At 36.0% G+C, this 24,704-nt stretch overlaps 1 protein-coding gene across 1 annotated transcript in view; it reads right to left on the bottom strand.

Annotated features, from left to right (window-relative positions):
- Positions 1 to 24,704, bottom strand: part of RFX3 (regulatory factor X3) — a 151,727-nt gene that overhangs the window by 40,577 nt on the left and 86,446 nt on the right. The window contains exons 4-6 of the mRNA XM_063295087.1: positions 23,547 to 23,805; positions 9,012 to 9,086; positions 2,320 to 2,501 (exon numbers count right to left, since the gene is read on the bottom strand). Of these exons, the coding sequence (XP_063151157.1) occupies positions 2,320 to 2,501; positions 9,012 to 9,086; positions 23,547 to 23,805 (516 nt within the window). The remainder of the gene's footprint in view (positions 1 to 2,319; positions 2,502 to 9,011; positions 9,087 to 23,546; positions 23,806 to 24,704) is intronic.

Raw genomic sequence — 24,704 nt, 5'->3', positions numbered from 1 at the left:
TATCTTTTCATGATTCAATTTCGGTACACTACAACTGCAGATAGAGTCTTTCTATCATGCTTGAAGCTTATTCAAAACCACAATAACAGAAGCAGAGGTGAAAAGAATAGTTAGATCAAGAAGATGTTACCAAATCCAAGATATTAGTATGACTACCAAGAGCTAGTATAGCCAGAGAACTTACTAGAGACATGAATTCTTTTAGACATGGGTTTTGCCCAAATGAAAACAAAAAGGACCCCAAACAATGCAAGGGAAAAAAAACTTTGTGAAGTATATGGAAAAGAACTGTGAGACAAACAGTTCTTAAAAACCAGTTTATATTTGTAGCAGGAGATTGAGCTGGGCTGTTGCACACGAGGGGCATTAAAGTTATACAAAGGAAGGATGGGTAATTTCAGAAAAACTCAATGAATTCTTTCATTCACTGCTCCAGTTGCAGCTGAATTGACCATCTCAGTGACAAATTAAAAATAAACTAATCACTGGTTCTAAATAATATACAATGAAAGACTCTTAAGTAATTTGAAACAAAAAGCAATGACCCCCCAAAATTAGCACTCAGCCTCAAAAACTAGAAAATTAAATAATGGTAAGCAGCCCATTGGGGTGTGATTCCTGCCTGGATTTTGGCTCAGAGCCTGGTCTGGAGCTCTGTAGCAAGCAGAAGAGGAGCAAACATGCTGCAGCAGTGCCTAATCTTAACAAGTGCAAGAATTTTTGGAGGGAGGCAAAGGTTGTATGCCACTTCACAAACTTTAAGACTTTTATTTATTATAAGGACTATCAATGACTTATTTATGTGGCTACATCAACTTGCAAAGCCTAGGAGGGTAGAGTTAACCCAGGGCAACAGGAAAGATGTGTGCTACAATAAAGTATTTTGTACAGTTAACTTCTATGCTGTGGTGTGTCCAGTCCTCGGAAAAAAAGAAAGAACTCTCATAGAGGTATATAGGACATTGCCAACTAGTTAGTACGACAATTATTCTATATGTATTGGTAGAAAATTATTATTAAAGAGTAATTAAGATAAAGAAAAACAAAATAGGCCTTGCTGAAGAAGAACCAACACAGCTTCTACAAATGTAGATGTTCTCACTAAACTTCCAGACTTCGTTAAACATGCAGACGGAATGACATAATAGTGTATACTTAGACTTTCAAAAAGCTTTGACAGATACCCACCAAAGACTCCTGGGCAAAGCCAGCAGTCATGAGGTAAGTGGTAAGTCCTCTCATGGACTGGTAAGTGATACAGCAAGCAATCAGTAGGAATACTTTTATAAGGAAGACATGTACAAAGTGGCTCTCCAAAGATTTCTGATTGTGACCACTGGAGTTAGGGGCAAGCAGTAAGATTGTACTTTGTTTATGATACCAAATTATTCATAGTGGTACAACCATAAAGACTGAAGGGGGTGAGTAACTTAAAATGGTAAATGCAGTTTAATGTAATCAAATGCAGCATGATCTACATTGGAGCATAAAACCCAAACCTCAAATACTTACTAATGTGCTTTGAGCTGGCAGTAATTATCCCCCACTTTGAGTCATGGGGATCAGTTCCATTAACATTTAAACCACCAATATGCAGCAATAAATTCTGTGCCACAAATCACTACAAAAGGAACTGAAAATAACATTGCCTATAGAGTAATGCCCTCAGGTGAATCTATAATGCAAACACTTTAGGGATACTGTATAAACTTTGAGTCACCACATCTCTAAAAGACCACTATAAAACTGGAAAAGGTACATAAAGAGTACCCAAAACAATTAGATGTCTAGAGTAGTACACTATGGAAGACTATAGCATCTTTAGCTTAGGAAAAAAGTTATAAAAAGGGATAAAAAAGCACGCTTGGTCTATAAAATGTGGACAATGTTTTTCTCTCTTCCTCATATTACTAGTTTGAGTTATGCACCGAGACAATATGCAGGAACATTCAGGACAAATAAAAAGAAGTAATTTTTTAATACAAGAATTCACTGCTACCAAATGTGATAACCACCAATTATCCAAACCACCACATTTTTAGAAGTCTGTCTGAAAACAAATTCATGTAGCATGCAGTTATCAACGACACGTATTTTTGATGGCTTTACTGCACTTGCAGACTCAATGCCATAAATATCACTTCCTCAAATTATAGTGGAAAAAAGTTATGTGAAATTTCTAGGTTGCATCTTGTTGATCAGACTTTTGGCTTGATCTAATGAGATTCTTTTTATGTTCTAATGTTGGCACTGATGCATTACATTTGCTCCTAGATGAAGTGATTCTTACACCCAACACCTTGATTTTCTTACACCAACCTGGTTCCCAATCTTCTGGTCCGTAGGCCCATGAAAATTGACCTTATTAGCTTTCCAAAAGAAGCAGCATTGACAGGGTCCAATTTATGCTCCTGACAGTGTCTCAGGTAATGGTTGTAGAGAGTACTTCTGGGAAGGCTCACTCCTTCTGCTGTTTCATAGTTGTCTAAAAGCCATTGGAGCTATTTCAATTTAGGGACAAAGAAAAAAAATAACTCAAGACAAGTTCAACGAACAATTAAGAGGCTTAATTAGAGATTAAATAAATAGTTATAGTCTGAACTAGCCACATTTTTTCCAACTCCAAGATAATTCTCCCAAGTTCAGTGTATTACCTCATTATAACTTTATAGATAATGGAAAAAAGAACCTGTAACATTTGTGACCTCAGACAATACTAAATACTTCAACAAAATAACTGCAATTTCATTTAAAGTGTAAAAATATATACTTTGAGAAAAAGTGTTAGCCCTTGAGAAAATCTGAGCAATACTGAAGGTAGTTTATACAAGCAAAAAAGAAATGATATTTATGAAGTGAATAGTAACACAATATGATGCCTATTGTATTACGGCACTACCAAGTTTAAGGTTATTGCACAATTTTACTGGAACAATAATTATATTTTGCTTTGTTAAAGAGCAAATTCTGCCCATACAAGTGGTAAAGAGAGTACTGTATATAATTTCACTGAAAATTTCATTTGGCCCTGTAAGCTATTTCTCTCTTCAACTATTTTATTTATTTCACATGTGAAACAAGGCAGGCCTATATTTAATATTAATAATTGTATGTTAAGAAATATATTTTACATACTTGTGATATATAGAGAGCAAAGTTCACTTATCAAAGGAGAAAGCAAAAGACCCAGTTCCATAATATATAAAATAGTGCACATTTATCAAGAGAAAAACAAATATCTAGTTCAATAAAAAGCACTTTAGCTGTGCTATAGTTTTAATGAAATAAAAACATTTAGAAAGGGTTAGGGGTAGGGTTCCTTAATTAAGTGAAAATTTAAGTTTCCCAATACTTTGGAAGTAAAAATTGCTTGTCTTCAGATAGCACCCCCCTTTTCCATTTGACTCTGCAGAGTTACTATAAAGATTCAGCTGAGGACAGGTGGTTCTGATGCATCTCTGTTTTGGGTGTGACTGAATGATTTACTCACACTATCAAGAGAGACAAGGAAAAATAATATTGTAGAAGCATAGCCAGAAACAGGTGACATCTGAGTAAATCATGCACAGGTGCAATAGAAAGCTAGATAGTGGTAGTACTAATTATTGTTGTTGTTGTTGTTGTTGTTATTTCTTTGCAGCAGCATCTTGAAATAATATATTCATTTCTCCATTCCCTGTAGCAGCAGATGAAAACAATATCTATCTAACCTTGGGTTTTTAATACTGATGGTGTTATAGTTGATTTTTTTAATTCTTCAAAAACATTTCCTGCTTACTATACATTAAGCTGGGCAAACTGAAAATAGGCATGAATTTATTATAAAGCTCCAAGCAATTTAATGTACAGGCAGCACCCCATCTGTGTTAGACCTCTTGGAAAAGTGAATTATATAAAGCAGTGGAAATTGCATTGCCTTTAGTGCTGAAGTAGAGCTGTTAATTCACTCTAGTCATCAGACCACTATGAATGTCAAAACCCCCCAAAGCAACTAAGGAGTCTTCGCCCTCACCCTGCTCCTAATGCGTAAGTCCCTGGTCAGTAGAGAAAAGCTAATGCAAATATTGAAAACTTTAAAAATTCCAGTTGCCAGTAGAATTATAAATGCAGTGGAATGATCCAGGCCACTAAAGTACACCAGGCCTGATAAAAATTTTGCTGCCATCCCTGGCCATTATAATGAGAGCTTATGTGGAAGTCAGTGAATAGAGGTCAAGCAGATGAAAACAGCTAATGAGAACAGTCACATCTTAAAATTGGAAAGGTGGATTAAAAAGTAGTATCATTTCTGGCCTATCATGCTGCGCACTTTTTGCCTATACTGATATAACAGCACAACATTAACCAGGTCAGCGGAACAGAATAAAGGGTGCTGGAAGATGTTGTATAGTCAACCTGCTTATTGCAGATCATCTTTAGTTGAGATACCCAACCTCTAGGTTTCCCAATTGCTCTCTCTGATAACAGGCAGTCTGAGGATCCTACACAAAACAGGAATAGTTTTTGACAATGAAAATGAGGTTTATAGCAAATAGTCTGACAGTGCTAATATACATTCCCTTAGCGTTATTGTAATCGACAGTTTATTAAAACACAAACATTATGTGCATTTTGCTCACTTACTTAAAATTATTATCAACAATCTCATATGTATCTTTCAAAGAGTTATTCACCATTTTTAGAAATATGAGCAATGCTACACTGTCAGGCTCAAGACCTGAACAAACAAAAATCTTTTTGGAACAGCAGATATTGCTAATGGTTGATAATCACTGAGCAAGCGTAAAGTTGATAACAAAATTTATGTTATTTACCTCCCCGCCCCCCCAATCCAGCATGCTCTTTTCCATGTCTTTCCCTCTGCAACTGAACATGTGTCTTCTGTCTCTCACATTCACTGTTGGTCACCATTGCATTTTTCCATTCTCTGTAGAACTGGTCAGAGAATCTCTGATCACTATCAGAATGCTATATACAGCAAGGGAAATCATAACCGTTATCTTTTATTAAACACACTAATAAAAATAAGCATATCTGAAGTTATTCAATATTCCTGAAACCAGGAATACTGTAGCTTAATGCACGTAATTCATTAAAATTAACCAGAATGGATTAAAGTATATACACTATTCCTATTTGTGCCAAAATGAAATCACTTACTTTCTCTTTTTCTGTGCTTTGCATAACCTTGCTTATGCTGAAATGCAATAGCTTGATGGGTGTGTCTGTCTGGTAAATACTGATTAATAATGACAAAAGACAAATTATGCATGTAACTTTTGGGATTTTTTTTCTCCCCCAGATGGATCATGTAAATGTAAAGCCTTCTCCCGCTTTCTGGTGGTTTCCTGGAAAACTTGTCTATATAGGTTTTTTGGCTATGATATGGAAATGGTTTGCCACTGGCTTCTTCTAGGATGTTTTCTGACTTTTCCTAATCGAGCCTACAACCCCAGTATTCCCTGGTGGTCTCCCACTCAAAGTTTAACTAGAGGTACCCCTGCTTAACTTCCCAGCCTAGACAGCTGCTTTCTCAGATGGATTATCCATCTTTAATTAATTCTAAATCCATGTCACTTGCAATAGCTATTGCTGACATAGCACAGTCAAGGAATCTTCTTAAAAATATTGCTTACATATTTCACCAACAAAGGATCTTTTGCATCAGATTATACAGTGAGAAGTTCTACAACAAGCATATAGTACAGTATTTTTAAGGTAGTAACAATTAATGTAATGTTCCACATTTGGAACAATGACACATGAAGTATTAAAAAAACAGCCCCTCTGTTACATAATTATAGTAGATAAACTGCACTGTAGGTCTGAGCAGGTAGGATCTGAATAATCGCAAGCAAATAATAAATAACTGGCACAAATTCATGGAGAATGAGTTTATGATTGCCATTAGCATTGTAGCTAATCAGAATTTCCAAGCTCAGATGCATCCCTCTCTGACTCAGTGCCACAAACAAGGAATGGACACCAATAAAGAAAGTCACAAAAAGAGAAAGTATTAACAATAATTTTAGGGAACTAAAGACAAACATAGTATGTTCTTAATAATTAATTGTAAGGTTTTGCTATTAAAATGACACACACTCCAAAAATACGTATTAACTGCATCGTGATTCATTATTGTAAAATCCTGTCCCAAAACAAATCTGAACTGTTATTTTATACAAATACTATCATTAAGTGAAATATTTACAATAATCCAATAAACATACTTCCTTCTCCACCAGTCCTGAGTGTTAGCATTTCATCTTAATTCTCAGGAAAATTCTCAGGAAAATGTACACAACAGAATAGCACAGAACAAAAATTCAATTTTAATCATTCTAAATTTTTTTAAGAAATGTAATTCACTTCAGCACTGGTGCTGTTATCTATCCAGTGCCTTCTCTAACTGATAAACTTAATAATTCTCCAAGGAGAAATATGGATCACAGCTAGAGATTCATGTAGAAAAGATCCCACACAAGACATACACTGGGTGTGGAATAGACGGCAGACTTTTTCCATAGTGGCCCCTCACCACAGAACATGCTTCCCTCTGAAGTACATTTGGCCCTCTTCCTCCTTCCATTTTCCAGGACTGAAATTTATTCTACTATTCTATTAAACTTTTGCCCCAAATTTATTGTGGGCATCCAACTTGGGTATGGACATATTGTATTTTTAAATTATGTTTATGTTTACAAATTAAAAAAATCACAGTACCACAGCTTTATGAACCAGTTTTTCTGTTAGAAATATTAATAAAAACAAAATAATAAAAATCAATATATTAATATTCAGTGAAGGTTGAAGAATTTATAAATTATCGGAATTACATAACTAAAAATAAATATTGCATAAATTGGTTTCTTTTTCTAGTAGAGAAGTGTTATGGATTCTTTATCTAATCCACGTAAATAATCATATTAATTTGCACTGGCTAGAAAATAAGGCAATGGAATCTTCAATGTAATATTTAAATAAGTGAACAGTAAATCTGCCCAAAATACCACAAAGTAATTGAGAACATCTGTTTAAAATTATTCACGTGGTCCAGGGCACCAACTAAATCTCTTGTTATATTTTTCTATGAAGGAAATTTAAAGTAAAGCTATGTGATTTTCACTTAATGTGTTACTTTATTAAATACAGAAAGAAAGAAAGAAAGAAAGAAAGAAAGAAAGAAAGAAAGAAAGAAAGAAAGAAAGAAAGAAATTTGGCCTTACTTAGAGTAGGCCCAATGGAATCAATGGATGGAACCCACATTTGCTTTCCCTGTCTTCCTTTTCCTTGTCTTTTACTATCCTCCATTTGATCCAGAGGAGCAGAATGGAGAAAGAAGCAATGTTTCCCAATCTTTTCTCAATTCCTGAACAAACACCAATCATGGTGCACTGTTCTAATTTGTTAGTCATGATTTTCCTGTTCCATTCAGTTAAAAGGACCTGCTGTAAAACTGACTCAATTTTGATCCAATTAAAATTGCTTTTGATGTCATTTTGTAAAATATACTGTCTATCTATCTGTCTGTCAAAGGAGACAACTATACTGCTCCTTAAATGATTCCTCTGCATAAAGGCTGTTAAAACCTCAGGAATGCTTTGCTTCTGTGAAGCTTTGAGTGATGCACCCACCTCGGGAGATGATTTCCAAAGCAAGGCACTCTTTTCTAACACCAATGTGCAAGAACATGGTCTCCTTCAGAGCACCTCTCATAGCCTTTCTCCACACAGGTTAAAAAAAAAGCTGAAGTTTCTAAGGCTGGATAGCTCCAGCAATGGTTGGAAGAAAATCCTGCAACAAGTGTCAGAGGTACCAAACTCTACTCAGCAATCCCAGAACTACCATACTTGCTGCCACTCCCCTAGCTAGCCTTGCAAAGCATGCAAGCGTTGCAAAGCATGCAAGCAAGTGGTGCTATGATGTGCCTCCTACTAGCATCAGCTGGTCAGGTTTCTGGCCACCACGTCTCCTTGGGCACACTGGCCAGGAGATTTGCCTACCACTTTTAACAGCTCACCTCCTCCAGAATACAATGACCAAGAGGTCTGGCCAACGGAAGCTGCAAGGGGTATGTAGGTAACACTGCTGGCTCACCTCTACCAGAGGTTTGGTCAGCAAGACAGCCTGCAGCATACACTGAAGCCATATACACTGTGCACTGAAGGTCTGTCAGACTGAGTGATTTCAGTGCATGCTGAATGTAGTTCTGAAGCTATGTAGCCTGTAAGCACTTTGACCTGCACTGGTGGAGAAACCCTCTCCAACATTATTTGCTGGAAATGGTTCAGCCCCTGAATCACTCTTGCTGAGGGAAATCTGATAGGCTCTTCAGTTCATCAAAGCAAATCTTGGTTGTTTCACATAGGCATACTTGTTTTGTGTAGCATGTGTACATGCTCTAGAACTCCTGTCAAATAAGCCTAGATTACTGCAAATAAGTAGTGAAAAGGCAGAAATTTATTCATACTCTATTTTGTCTGTAGAGAAATGAAAAAACAACTTACATAGTAAACAAATTAACACATGGATTCAGAGGGGCAAATGGGATGGGGGCCAAACTAACCAAATATTTGGTTAGTTATTTATCTACTTCCTTGTCTTACTACAACATGATGCAGTTTAGTGAACTAAGTTTTGCTTATATATAACTTAAAACATTTTATACTTAATCAAATTTATGAGATTTTGCTCCTTCTCAAATGACAACACAATTCATGTCATGACTAACAGTAATATGAAAACCATATTAACCCAGATGTGTTCTGACTATTATTTCTGAATTGCTTACAGTGATTCAGGAAACTTAAAAGCAGCATTCTAAGAGCAGGGAAATCAAACAGTTTTGGTACACTGACATTTTGCCTGAAAAAAAGCTGCTATGAGAGTTCAAAAGTAGAAAGGAAATTCAGAAGTTGGGAAGGGTGGTAAAACAAAACAAGCATTTAGAAGGCAAGCAAAGCATGCAGAATAAGCAAAGGATTAGTTTACATGAAGAAGAGGCAACTTACATGGCTGTTGAGAAGAGAGCTTCTGTGAGTGGACAGACCATCAGACTTTTGCAGTGTCTCAATCGCCATTTCAATCTGATAATAGATGTCATTAAAAAAAGGGCTCAAGACAAGATAGTAATAAAAGGTAACTATAGAAATGTTGATAGATTGCCCACAGTTCAAAGGGCAACTTTAGTTCAAAGACAGATATTTTTAATTGATCACAGGCATAATTGCCAAATATTTATATCAACAAATTTTGTATCAGCTTCTGTGTCTACAAAGTTCTCAAGAAAAAAACCACTTCCCCCCCAAACCTCCCATTCAGGAAAAAGAAAGGAAGGTATGATTTCTTGCTAAGCCACAATACAAGCATTTAAGAACCATGAGTATGGTATACAATCCATATAAATAAATATCCTAGAAAAAGGTATACAAAGAATGTGAAATGCTCCAACCTTATAAACATGAATCTCAGAATAAGACTCTTGAACTCAACAGGATTCATACCAACTAAATATGCACAGGAATGAGCTGTATGAGTCAACTTGTTGGGCAGACAATATGCACTATGCGCTTCTTGCCAAGTGATTATTTTTAGAAGTAGTAAACAAGGAGTTTTAATTAAACATGAAGTTGTTACCTACTGAGGGAAAAATTATCCTGGCCTTCTTAGAATGAATGAAGTTTAGCAGAAGAAAAAATGTGTTCAAAACTTAACCTATAGTATTTTGCTACAAAAGTTCCCATTAACAGTCACCCATTGCTCAGTTGGAAAAAGCCTTTAAATATGGTATATTAACAAAAAACAATATTATGCATATCTGGCACAAGTATACAGGTCTTATGTGGATCCTAGCCTTATAATTATGTCTTTCCATAGAATGATTTTATGTAAAGTCCGTTTAATAAAAAAGGGTTTCTATATAGCATGATACAAAGATTCTGAATGTGAAACATAATATAAAATACAATTAAAATTATGCAGCAAGACTATTATATGCTCAAAAGTGGAAAGGTTTGACTCTACCCACAATGGAGGAATGGCTGGTGAAGATGACAGAACTTGCAGAGATGGCTAAATTAACTTCTTCAATTAGAGAAAAAACAAGATATTTATGGCTAACTGGAAACCCCTTATAAACTTTTGCATGAAACGGAAAAAAAATGCACTTATGATTTGTGGTTTTGATGGTTAGGAAAAAAAAAACTGGATAAAGTGAAGGGTTTTTTTTGTAACCATAGAGTTAATTTTGTAATAGTACTTATATTTCCTGCAAAAGAAATTAGAAGCTTCTTCTATTTCTTTTTATTCTCTCTTTCTGCACTTTTTCTTTCCTTTTCCTTTTTTCTTTCTTTCTTTGCTGCTTTTACTCCTTATTAGTTTGTGTTATTTATATTCTTTGTAAAACTTTTAATAAAATTTATATTAATAAAGTACAATTTTAAATTAGAATACATTCTCATTTTCTTTTAAGTCTTTAAGAGAGAAGAGTAAAGAAGAAGCTAGTGTCCTGATTCAAAGAAAAGCAATGCTGAAATTAACTAATAATTGGGGGATGGGATTCCACAAAAAGACAAAATAATAAATATCTTTTATTAAATGGGATTTGTTCAATGAGATCACTAGAGTATTAAACCATTGCTTCATGGATGGTAAACTCTGAATTTGCTTTAACAGATCTTTTTAAATGGAGATGCCAGGGTTTAACATTTGGAAATTGATGCATGAGAATCATATGCTCTACCATTGAACAACTGTTCTATGTATGGAATTGATAAAACTTTAATAATGTATTCTCTAAGAAACACTATGTATTTAAAATGTAGTAACCAGCTCTAAAATTTAGTGTTTCCAAAGCAATTAATAATATGAATGAAGGTATAAAATTATACAAACATTTTTAAACTGCTTTCCAAAAATAATTGGTGGCCATATTCTAACAAAAACAAATAGAAACTGAAAAAAGATAAAATCAAAAAATAGAATATCTTAAAACCATTAGGGAGAATGGAGAAAATATGGTCTTGCATGTAGCTATTCATTGTACTTCTAGCAGTGGAATGTAGGGCCTTCATTAATTATCCCAATATATGCAAAGGTTCATAATGGAGCAGGGTGTCTGTTATTTTGGGACCTGACATTTCAGGTTTTCAAAGGTAAAAATCAGCTGCTCTTCACAGCTAGACCCTTTCAGTGGCAGTCCTATTTAGAGCATTACAGTTATCCAATCAGGTACCCAAAAGGCCATAAGGTTCTGAACATGCTATAACACACTGTTGATTTGATCTGTGGAAAAATGAACCCAATTTCCATCACACTTTCATGCATATTGTGACAATTTCAATCCTTTCTTTTAATCTATATTTCTCTATGATCTAAGTATTCTCCCCGCCAATTATCAACACAAAGCATATAGTCTGCTGCCTAAAACATCTCAAAGAATGTGTAGACTATATGTGTCCATAAGTCCAATACTACAAATATCAAGAATGAAAATGCGATGTTGGGTATAATTGGCTGAATAAGGTATAGTACACAAAATCTGTCACATGAAATTACTATATGAATGAAATTCAATCTAACACACAGACTTCAATAGCTTTCAGAGATTATTGTTGCCCAGTTTATACCAACAGTTATAAAATTTCTTGCCATGGCAAGTTGAAAGCATTTAGTTTCCAGGTTCACTGAGAAAATGCACTTCCAGGGGAGGTATGACAAATTGAAGACAGCTCTGCAAAAGTGGAGCCAATGACTGTGGCAAAGACCAAGGAACCATTGAGTAGACCGGTTCCGTGGAACCTCTATGGATAAGGAGAGGACAAAAGATTGCCCACATGTGCTCTGGATGAGGAGACCACAGGACAGCAGTTTTCCATGGGTTTGAGTGCCAGGAGATGATGGAATTAACCATGTTGCTCACAACCATGGTGAAGACTTTTAAAGGACACTAAGTTCGCAAACCTCACTTTCTAATCACTTTTGGAAATTGCTCATTAACTATTTTTAAGCTGTTAGGGACCTTCGGACCAACAAGTCTGAAAACGCAGGTGAGTCTGCCTTCAATCCTGAATGAAATAAAATTTTAATATAAGCTTAAGAATTTAAAGAACCTGAAATAAACAGAAAAAACTAAATAAGAGTTTGATCTTAGAAAGTTATAAACGGACTAAAGTCCAGATAAAATTAGAATGTTGAAACGTTTACAGTAAGATTTTGGAATTAATTATAAAGAACAAACAGCTTCTTGTGGGAAATAGATTCTGTTTGGGTTTTTACAAAACAAAACAAAGATAAGCAATTTCATGTTTTCAAAAACTGTACACTAGAGGGGACTAAAGTTTTTAGACAGAGGAAAGATTTGCAAACCTGCAAAATGTTGCAAAACATTCTAACAATGAAAATACTGAAGAAGATTTTTGAAGAATGGAATCAGAAAATAGTAGCCACAATATCAACATCAGTAATGATGTCTGCTTCTATGGATAGACTGCCCAAAAGATGTTATTGAAGAAATGACAGATGTAGAACTAATTTTATCTGACAAGATAGAGAGGGTATCAAAAGTGGATTTCCAACTGACAGGCCAAGGATGTTTCACTGGATTTACAAAAGAAACTGGCTGAGGTTTTAAAATTTAAAAGGGAAATACAAATGACAAATCAAGAGAGTGACCTGGATAATTTTTTCTTATTGGATTTATAAGGGAGGTTTGTTAAAGCCTTGAAGAACTCTGTGCAATGGGATAAAAAAGAAATGAAGAGAAATCAAATTCTAAGACAATATTTGGAAGGGAGGGAGGGAGGAATATAAAGTTGATTTATTATATTCCTTCCTGTTAAAAGGAAGGAATATAAAGTTGGTTTATTTGATCAAGATTATAACAAGACATGCTGTTATTTCTGGCTACCCTTTATCAACTCTCTACTGACACCAGGACTGAAAAAATGATGTTTATAGATAAGAGATGGGATAATGAACATATAAAAGTTTGTACCTTAGAGGGTATGAAGAGTCACTAAATTTGTTTATACTTGTTCTGATTAATGTTGGAAGTCACTTCTTTATGTATTTCTTTTCTCTTTATTATATTCTTACTTTTCTCTTTCTTCTTTCTTCTTTTTCTTGCACTTTTTACTCCTTTCTATTCTCTTCTTTAGTTTGTATTAGATTTAACTATTGTAATTAAAATTCTTAATAAAAATTATATATCAAAGTTCACTGAGGAAATGTTACATGAATTTATATTACATTTTCTAGTGTGTTTGTTATATTTATAATCATAATGTAGCCTTTTGTTGTTTATTCGTTGAGTCGCTTCCGACTCTTCGTGACTTCATGGACCAGCCCACACCAGAGCTTCCTGTCGGTTGGCAACACCCCCAGCTCCCCAGGGACGAGTCCGTCACCTCTAGAATATCATACATCCACCTTGCCCTTGGTCGGCCCCTCTTCCTTTTGCCTTCCACTCTCCCTAGCATCAGCATCTTCTCCAGGGTGTCCTGTCTTCTCATTGTGTGGCCAAAGTATTTCAGTTTTGCCTTTAATATCATTCCCTCAAGTGAGCAGTCTGGCTTTATTTCCTGGAGTATGGACTGGTTTGATCTTCTTGCAGTCCAAGGCACTCTCAGAATTTTCCTCCAACACCACAGTTCAAAAGCATCGATCTTCCTTCTCTCAGCCTTCCTTATCGTCCAGCTCTCGCAGCCATATGTTACTACGGGGAACACCATTGCTTTAACTATGCGGACCTTTGTTGTCAGTGTGATGTCTCTGCTCTTAACTATTTTATCAAGATTTGTCATTCTCTTCTCCCAAGGATTAAGCGTCTTCTGATTTCCTGACTGCAGTCAGCATCTGCAGTAATCTTCGCACCTAGAAATACAAAGTCTTTCACTGCTTCTACATTTTCTCCCTCTATTTGCCAGTTATCAATCAAGCTGGTTGCCATAATCTTGGTTTTTTTGAGGTTTAGCTGCAAGCCAGCTTTTGCACTTTCTTCTTTCACCTTCATCATAAGGCTCCTCAGTTCCTCTTCGCTTTCAGCCATCAAAGTGGTATCATCTGCATATCTGAGATTGTTAATGTTTCTTCCAGAGATTTTAACTCCAGCCTTGGATTCTTCAAGCCCAGCATGTCGCATGATGTGTTCTGCGTACAAGTTGAATAGGTAGGGTGAGAGTATACAGCCCTGCCATACTCCTTTCCCCATCTTAAACCAGTCCATTGTTCCGTGGTCAGTTCTTACTGTTGCTACTTGGTCGTTACACAGATTCTTCAGGAGGCATACAAGATCACTTGGTATCCCCATATCGCTAAGGACTTGCCACAATTTGTTAATGGACCACACAGTCAAAGGCTTTAGAATAGTCAATAAAACAGAAATAGATGTTTTTCTGAAACTCCCTGGCTTTTTCCATTATCCATCGGATATTGGCAATTTGGTCCCTAGTTCCTCTGCCTTTTCTAAACCCAGCTTGTACATCTGACAATTCTCGCTCCATGAATTGCTGAAGTCTACCTTGCAGGATCTTGAGCATTACCTTACTGGCATGTGAAATGAGTGCCACTCTTCGATAGTTTGAACATTTTTTAGTGTTTCCCTTTTTTGGTATGGGGATATAAGTTGATTTTTTCCAGTCTGATGGCCATTCTTGTTTTCTCCAAATTTGCTGGCATATAGCATGCATTACCTTGACAGCATCATGCAAGATTTTGAACAGTTCAGCTGGGATGCCATCATCTCTTGCTGCCTTGTTATTAGCAATGCTTCTTAAGGCCCATTCAACCTCACTCTTCAGGATGTCTGGCCCTAGCTCACTGACCACACCGTCAAAGCTATCCCTGATATTGTTATCCTTCCTTTACAGGTCTTCCGTATATTCTTGCCACCTTTTCTTCATCTCTTCTTCTTCTGTTAGGTCCTTGCCATCTTTGTTTTTGATCATACCCATTTTTGCCTGGAATTTACCTCCAATGTTTCTAATTTTCTGGAAGAGGTCTCTTGTCCTTCCTATTCTATTGTCTTCTTCCACTTCCGCGCATTGCTTGTTTAAAAATAATTGCTTATCTCTTCTGGCTAACCTCTGGAATTTTGCATTTAATTGGGCATATCTCCTCCTATCACTGTTGCCTTTTGCTTTCCTTCTTTCTTGGGCTACTTCTAGTGTCTCAGCAGACAGCCATTTTGCCTTCTTGGTTTTCTCTTTCTTTGGGATGTATTTTGTTGCCGCCTCCTGAACAATGCTGCGAACTTCTGTCCAAAGTTCTTCCGGGACCCTAACTACTAAGTCCAGTCCCTTAAATCTATTCTTCACCTCCACTGCATATTCCTTAGGAATATTAGTGAGCTCATATCTAGCTGATCTGTGGGTCTTCCCTAATCTCTTTAGTCTGATCCTAAATTGTGCAATAAGAAGTTCGTGATCAGAACTACAGTCAGCTCCACGTCTTGTTTTTACCGACTGTATAGATGTCCGCCACCTTTGGCTGCAAAGGATGCAGTCAATCTGATTTCGGTGTTGTCCATCTGGGGAAGTCCATGTATAAAGCCGTCTCTTAGGTTGTTGGAAGAGAGTGTTTGTTATGCAGAGTGAGTTGTCTTGGCAAAATTCTATCAGCCTATGTCCTGCTTCGTTTTGTTCTCCCAAGCCATGCTTACCTGTAATTCCAGGTGTCATTTGACTGCCCACCTTAGCATTCCAGTCTCCCGTGATGAAAATAACATCTCTTTTAGGCGTGTTGTCCAGTAGATGCTGCAGATCCTCATAGAACTGCTCTACTTCAGCTTCTTTAGCATCTGTGGTTGGGGCGTATATTTGGATCACTCTGATGTTAGATGGCTTGCCCTGAATTCGAATTGAGATCATACTATCGTTTTTTGGTTTGTATCCAAGCACTGCTTTAGCCACTTTACTATTAATTATGAAGGCTACTCCATTTCTTCTGTGGTCCTCTTGTCCACAGTAGTAGATCTGGTGGTCATTTGAGGTGAAGTGGCCCATTCCAGTCCACTTCAGTTCACTGATGCCCAAAATGTCTATCTTTAGTCTTGACATCTCACCAATAACCACATCCAATTTGCCCTGGCTCATAGATCTTACATTCCAGGTTCCAATGGTGTGTTGATCCTTAGAACATCAGATTCGCCGTTCATCACCAGCACCATCGGCTGCTAGCCGTCCCTTCAGCTTTGAGCTAGCTGCGTCATCACGTCTGGGGCTAGTTGAACTCATCCTCTGTTCCTCCCCAGTAGCATTTTGACCATCTTCCGACCTGGGGGTCTCATCTTCCGATGGTATACCGACATATCTCTGGTTGTACTGATCCATTTAGTTTTCACGGCAAGAATACTGGGGTGGGTTGGCATTACCTTCCCCAGGGATCGCATTTAGTCTGACCTCTCTGTCATGACCTTCCCATCTTGGGTGGCCCTTCACAGTTTAGCTCATGGCATCATTGAGGTGCTCAAGCTCCAGCACCACGGCAAGGTAACGATTTTTTGCTGAAGAATGGAGGCTTAGTGATTTATATTTTATTACTTTATTTTATATTACAAAGCAATATATCAAAAACATTATTTAAAAAATCTTACATAAATCCACATATTCTAATCCCATCTAAAAAATGTCTGTCAAAGGGAGTGGGAAGGCTTTCTGCTAGGTTAGGCAGCTGAGATTTGTTAAAGATTTATCCAAATTCATGGCTGCATATATGGAATAAAACTTGAATCCCTGACAATTAAGTCTTCAGTGTCAAGATAGCCACAAGATTCTTTTCTAGTTGCATAAGCTATTTCCAAAATTAATGCTTTAACAATTATAGAGTAGCCACAATTATTTTAGTTTACAAATCTCAATATTTTTCTTTGAATATAACAAAGTAAAATGTGACTATTATATTAGCATTAGAAATACTTGCAGTTGGCATTCACTAGTTAGACTACTGCCTTAGGCTTTTGGGAAAAACTCTACGTAACAATGTATTAAAAGTTTATGCAAATAAATAGTGAATGACCCATTTTTTAATGGCTCAGTTCCTATTACTGAACATCCAGTCTCTTAGTTATTTTTCCAAAGTTTCTGTGTGATTATCCTTTTCAGAGAGTGAATTTTTTTTTCTCTAAAATATTCACACAGGATGTCATGTTATATTCTAAGGGGGAGAAAGAACATTAATCTTATTTGAGGGAGAAAAGGATTTACCAAACAGTGCTGTGGCAGAGGAAAAAGAGGAAGGAGAAACTAAGAAAGAGGCATTGCCTTGTCCTGTGCCCTGCCAGCTTGGCCAGCAAAATGGAAATTGGGAAGTAGGGGTGGGGGGGATATTGACTGTAGAAATCTCAGCTTATTTCTACAGTCAGTATCACATTCTGTGGTTGCATCTGGAACTGTGGGATCCAAAGCAAGCCCCCAAAGTTCTAGCTATAGATAAAGGAATGGGGAAATGACATAGTATATAACATTGTATAGTCCTAGCTATAATACAGTTCCTCTTTGAGACAGGGGAAGCAATTTTATTTGTATAATATGCCTTATTAAGCCTAGAAAAGTAGGACATATACCTTATTTCAAGGTCACAGCACCCTTGAGAAATCCTTTAAGTAAGATTTTCAGATTACTACTGAAATTCTTCTCCTTTCCACTCTTCTCATTAAGAAAAAGGAAGTCAAGATGAAGCACTCATCCTATTTGGCTCCCCCCACCCACCCAAATAGTAACATAACAAAGTGTGATTTATTTCTACCATGGACACAATTGCAAAGGATGAATCCTAGTCGCATTGCTGTTAATCTTCAAGAATTAATGAATGAAAATGTTGTTATGAACTTATATCAGAGTACAACTAAAACATAATCAGATTAAGATAGCAGTAAAATAAAAAGGAATTAATATTCTTAAACTTTGAAAACTTTTGTCCTAAATTTTTATTTATTTATTTATTTTATTAAATTTTTATCACCGCCCATCTCCCCCCAAAGGAGGGGAAGAAAAACTTCCCTTCTAGACATAGTCAGTAGACAGAAATAGAGTGAGGGGGATGGATTTTAAAACATGAATAAATATTTGGCTTCTCTTCTCCCAGAATTATCATTTCTTAGAAGAAATGACTGCATAATTAAAAACATCAGTAGCGCTTTCTACATCATCTCAGTTGAGACTGTGATTTGGCTCCTTCACTTTCAGTACCAGAAAGTAAGAACCAAGACAGAGAGAGACTGGAGTTGAATGGTAGAGCACATGCTTTGCACATCAAAATCCAAGATGCAATTCTTGGCATCTGAAGTTAGATCAGGTCACAGAGACCTCTGCCTATGACCTTGGAGAGCCACTGCCAATACAATTAGATCTTCTGAGGGCAGATAGGACACATAATATGCCTCATAATAATATCCAGTGATTATTCCAGCAAGCCTTTAAATGTTCATATAACCTTACATAGAATTATAGCAGAATCTGCTTGTTCTTGTTTTTCTCCTTATCCTATTGTATCATATCACTGCTAAGTCTGTAAGTGGGGACTTTTTAAATCATAAATACTTATAGTAATACCATTCTTGAAAAAAACAATAGGTTCTCACTGTAAAATATTTGTCATTACATTAAAATATAAGTTAAAAGTTAACTAAACTGAGCTCAATTTATGATTTCATTTTTTAAAAAGCACAAAATCTAGTATATACATTTGCATCTTATTCTACATTAAATTGATCACACTTGAAATCAAGTTGCTTAATGTGAAGAGCATATTCCATTCCTTCACACTCACCAAACCCCAGCTGAGAGTGGCTATTATACACCACTAACATATCTGCAAGGAATTATCATGTTTTCTCAACAAATTAATATTAAGATAAGACAGAATGAATAAACTTTGAAAGTGAAAACAACATAGGAACTTTGTTGCAACTTTCTGTGCAACCCCCCTTTCCCAAAATAGCCTATGCTTAGATTTAAAAAACAAACAAACGGCTGTTTGCTTTGCTTCAGCATATTTTATTTCAGCAGCCATAAATTCAACCCTATCTGCTGTAGATTAGGGCCTACAAATGCACTTGCTAACTTATTTTTAAACAAGTACTTGTTTTCCATTTATTTATTTGTTTGTTTGTTTGTTTATTTATTCTTTATTTTTCAGGCAAGATCAGAAAATCAGGGCAATCTCTGCCCCTTTCGCATATCTGGAGAAGCAAGAGGTTTGTTCCTGATGCCGCAGTGGCTTCAAAAGAACAAGGGAACTGCCAGGATCTCTATGATGTTTCATGAAACCCCACAGAAACTTGAAAAGCTTCAAGGTTTCTTGCTGCTTTTCAAGTTTCTGAGCACAGTGGGAATCTCCAATCTTTCTCCTTAGCCACAGAAAAGGACAGGTTACCTGAGGCTAATATGTATATAAGCTCAGCATAACAAAAAGGTGTCTACTTCTGGAGGGGAAGCAGAGCCATGATGAGAAGCAGTTTAGGCTCACTTCCAAGACTAGACAAAGATACACTGCCTTTAGTCTTACTCCATTGTACCTTACATATTATACAGTCATGGGAAAAAGTAAGTACACCCCACTGATTTTTCTTTTACTTTTTCAACACACTTCAACACAGAGATATTTGATCTTCAACAATATTGATAGATAAAGGGGATATAATATAACAAATATCATGTGCCATTTATATTCTGTAGTCCATTGTGTAATTTAAAGAAATATAAATGCAAATTTTCTATGTGGAAAAAGTAAGAATGCCCCTACAGTTATCACTACCTCAAATACCTCAAATTAGAATCAGGTGCACCAGATCAGGCACAAATGACTGGAACATCATTAGAGAGGATCTGGGAGGAACCTGTCTTTTTTAAACCTCAGACATGTAGTTTGATTTGCTCTTTGTTGTTGAAATGTGTGGTATCACTATGCCTAGATCAAAAGAGCTCTCTGAGGCCCTCAGAAAGAAGGTTATAGATGCCTATGAGTCTAGGAAGGGATTTTAAAAGATCGCCAAATAATTGGACATCAATCGTTCCACTGGCCAGAAGATCATCTACAAGCGGAGAAGATTTCAACTACCAACTTGTCTAAGCCAGGCCGTCCCAGCGAATTCAGCCTGAGAGCAGAACACAAGATGCTGAAAGAAATCTCTAAGGACCCCAGAATTTCAACACATGACCTACAGGTAGCTCTTACCACTACTGATGTCAAAGTGCATGAGTATACCATTAGAAAGAAGCTGCACAAATTAAATTTACATGGGAGGTGTGCCAGAAAGTACATCAGGGCAAGACAAAAGTTTGCTCATGAACACCTAGGCAAAGACCAGGACTTCTGGAACAATGTGCTCTGCCCAGATGAGGCAAAGACAGAGTTATTTAGCCACAGTATCAAAAGACATCTTTAATGAAAACTAAAGACAGCATTTTACCAGAAGAACCTGATACCAACTGTAAAACATGATGGTGGAAATGTTAAAGTTTGGGGCTCCTTTGCTGCATCAGGCCTGGGCAGCTCACCATCACAGAATCTACTATGAATTCTTCTTTGTACCAGAGCGTGCTTGAAGATAATGTGAGACCATCTGTCAGAAAACTGAAGCTCAACCAAAAGCAGACCTTGCAACATGCCAATGACTCTAAACATTCCAGTAAATCCACCATGGAATTGCTGAAAAGAAAGAAAGAAAGAAAGAAAGAAAGAAAGAAAGAAAGAAAGAAAGAAAGAAAGAAAGAAAGAAAGAAAGAAAGAAAGAAGGAAGGAAGGAAGGAAGGAAGGAAGGAAGGAAGGAAGGAAGGAAGGAAGGAAGGAAGGAAGGAAGGAGAAGGAAGGAAATGAAGGGTTCTGGAATGGTCAAGTCAAAGCCTAGATCTAAATCCCATTGAGATTCTGTGGGGTGATTTGAAATGGGCTCCTCAGAAGGAAATGGCATATCATAATATTTTGTTAAATAAATGATTGGAAAGTCAATTTTTCATAGTGTTTTTGTTCAGTTACATTCCCTTTATTTTTATATGCTCTTTGAATGAAGATAAAATATTATGTCCACATTATGTTAAAAAAGAAAAAAAACTGGGGTGTACTTACTTTTTCACATGACTATATTTCAGAAACAAAATATATGCATGAAAAACACTTCTAGTAAAACATCACTTGGTAAATATTTGTGGATATTTGCTGAAACAGCAACAGATCATATTAACATAATTCTTTCTGATATGGCAACTTCTCATTTTAACCCTTCGGTTTGTGATCAAGGATTTAATCAACGATCAAGGAAACTGTAATGATTAAAATGAATCCCTGAATAATTGTGATCCTGTCTGGTCTCCCATTTCAAATTTAGGATTATGATGGTTACCTCAGGTATTCAAAAAAGTGAAGATTTTTCTGTAAGCTAATAAAGGTTTTGAGAATGACCTAAACATAGGACTTTCACTAATAGCCTTCAGTTGCCTGCCTGTGTTGAACTAGTTTTGATTAGTCAGGGCAGCATCTTTGAATCACCCTCCGATAAAAAACTATCACCCCACCTCCTTATACTTTTAATGCTACTTAATGGGAAATAACAATGCTAAAAACCTCAGCAAATATAATCCATTGGTTGTTTTCTTTTGAAAAAGAATTCCCATGTGATTCTCAATAGCATGATAGCAATGAATTTCAACATTTCAAAATCTGATTTCAGCAATTTACATTGTTATGCTTTGTCATATAGGTTTGTAACCATCTAAAGCTACGATTTAAAAAAAAGGGGGAGAAATTATAGAAGTACTACCATCCACTCCACATTGGTGTCATCAAGTAATGACTGAAATGGGGATTAAAAAAAGAATTTGGCAGATTTTTTTTCTACTTGTAAATGCTGTATAAAACCCATCACTGAGTAAGCTTCCACATCAGGTTGCAACACTCTAAAGCCCTAAAACATTTCCCTTTATTTTGTTTTATACTGTGACTTGTCATATTTCATGAAAGACAAAAAAAGTTTTTGTTGATGCAAGAATTATAATGAGTAAGAGTACAGCTAACATGTAGTTCAAAATAATGACTAATTCACAATATAGAAATAAATCTGAATTTTGAATTTACCAGCTACTGTTTTATTGTTTGCTATTTTAACATCTATTAGTCATAATACTAAAAACGTACAAGCTGCTTGAAAGTTTCTATCTTGTTCAAACTTTGCAATTTTTTAATTATCTTTTTTCATTTGCCAAAACAGATGGTACATGGAACAATTAGATACAGTGCCATGTAAAGCATCTCCAGTTGATAAGTATATTCTAGGGATCAATAATTTAAAAAAACCCAACCAAGAATACTTTTTAAGTTGAAGGCTTTGTAGTTCTTAACTGTTGCAAAATAGAAGGAAAATTTATACACACTGGGCTCATTTAGATATCATACTAAATCACACATGATTTCATATGTTCCTTCTGCATACCTACTAAAATGAAGAAATGCAGCTAATATTAATTACTGTTTTCCTAAATAAACAGGTTTCACAACTCAGGATTTGAAATTGTAATTTTAAACAAACCATAATTAAATTAACATAGTTTATATGGTGCAGGCAACATGACATTATACAGTTAGTCTAAGCCAGAAACTTCCAGAATCCTCCTTCAAGATTAGCTATAACTCATCTTTATCATGCTATACTATGGTTTAGCTTGAAATCTATATGAAGCCACTGTTACTTATGTAGCAATAAAACAATTTTAAAAACCTAAAGTAATGATTTATTAAAACGATTCTTTCAATTTTTGAAGATTAACCCAATCTTAAATATTTAGGAATGACAATCTTACATAAATGGTTTAACAACTAAAATGTATGCAGAACTTCCCCATATTCAAACTTGTTTTTCCAAGCCTGGCTCCTAAAATCCTTATAATTTTGTATGTTTATATCAAAACTATAATAAAACTGTATAAATACATTGGGAATTCTATGATTTTCTCTTTCAACTACGGATTCTATTCTTGTACTCTGATACAACTTTGATGGTAGTTTAATCAGGTTCTCAATTTCTCCACTGCCGATTTGCTTTTATCATGACTACTTAGGAGTTGCTATTTCATTCTTCATGCATAGAACAAGAACATCAAGAACATGAAATTAACAACAACAACAAAAAGCTAAAGTTAGAGCTAATGATGGTTATTTCTGCCATACATATGCAAAGCTTGCTATAAAAGAAGTCCAAGTTTTGATACTAAAATTCTGTTTAACAGAATTTTTCAGACATATTTATTTATTGGGGAAATGTACAATTTAAGGGGAAAACAAAACTTTGTTTAAAAAACAAAGAAACAAACAAAGTTTTGGGCAATAGGATATTCTAGTGGACCTGAATATTATTAAAAGTACATACTATTTCTTCTGTGTATTGGTTGTAAGTTATTTGTTATAAATTTCATGGAGCTCTGTTGTTGTGTAGTAATTGTACAAGGTAGATTGCACCTTCTTAAACCTATTTCTGCAGCTGAGAACAAATACAGTAGAAAACAAAATGAAGGACAGAAATCTAGCTATAAACATACATATCAATCTGAATGACTTACTGTAGCAGGGGATGCTCGTGTTGTGTGAGTAACAGAATGGCCAGAGTTTTCCATTGAATTGCCAATCAGGTAGGTACCTCCAGTGCTGCTGATGAGCTGTCCTCCTGTGACGCCCATCTGAAGGCCTCCAGTGCCCACCATACTATGAGAAGAGACCACTGTGGTCACCTGTGCAGAACTTCCTTGGGTATCAAAGTAATTCCCCCCAGTGTTTTGGCTGTACATCTGAGTTTCTGTGTAAGGATACGTTGTTGTTCGTCTTAAGTAAAAGAAATGAAAGAAAGGGTTACTTAAATGCACTCTTTTCTGGAGGGAATCCACATTTTTATTGAAGTGCACAAAAGCTCTAACCAAATTATGCATTATCTTACCTCATTAATGAGGGTACAGTCTAACTTTGAAATCCTATCTCATTTATTGTTTGTTAAGATTCATGTACTGCTTTTTCTCTAGGATTTCAGGTGGCTTACATAGATATCTTCCTTTTATCCCCAAAAGAACAACACTGAAAGGAAGGCTCAGAAAGAATGACTGACTAAATGTCATTCACTGAATTTTCACTGAGAGTAGAACTGAACGTAGATCTCCACAGTTCTAGTCCCACACTTTAAACTCTGAAAAAATGATTAAATATTATCAGAAAGTTAAAAAAGCAAGCTTTTATTCCCAACAGGCTGAAGTGACAAACTCTTTGTTAATACAGAAAACAATATAACCATCCAATGTCTTATAAGTGATATGACTTCAATGCTAGTAGCAGCCTATATGAAGTCTTTTCAGATCTACCTGGTTAGTGCGCAAGATTGAGCAGGCAGAAACTGAAAGTCTTGGAGGCTGGCCTTGACAATAGTCAGTGGCTCTTCCTGATGTTTAGCCAACCAGTCAAAGGCTGTACAACTGCCTAAGGCTATGGTAAATGTTTTATTTGTGCAAGATTAGGAACCTTTTGGACATACCTCCTGAAAGGAAACTATCAGGTAGTGGTAATTATCCTAGCTAAGTAATATGATACTGCAAGGGTAAATCTTCTATATTTTCTGAAGTTTCAAGGGTGGTATGCACATGGCACACACCCACACATTGATTTATTCCCAGATGACTCTCTAAGGTTCTGTGTAAATGTCACAACAATGATCTGTCGCCTTTTATAAATTAGTA

The sequence above is a fragment of the Candoia aspera genome, chromosome 2 (assembly GCF_035149785.1).
Source record: "Candoia aspera isolate rCanAsp1 chromosome 2, rCanAsp1.hap2, whole genome shotgun sequence".
NCBI classification, from domain to species: Eukaryota; Metazoa; Chordata; class Lepidosauria; order Squamata; family Boidae; genus Candoia; species Candoia aspera.
Note: the sequence above shows the minus strand (reverse complement) of the source record. Positions and strands in the feature narration are given on the sequence as shown.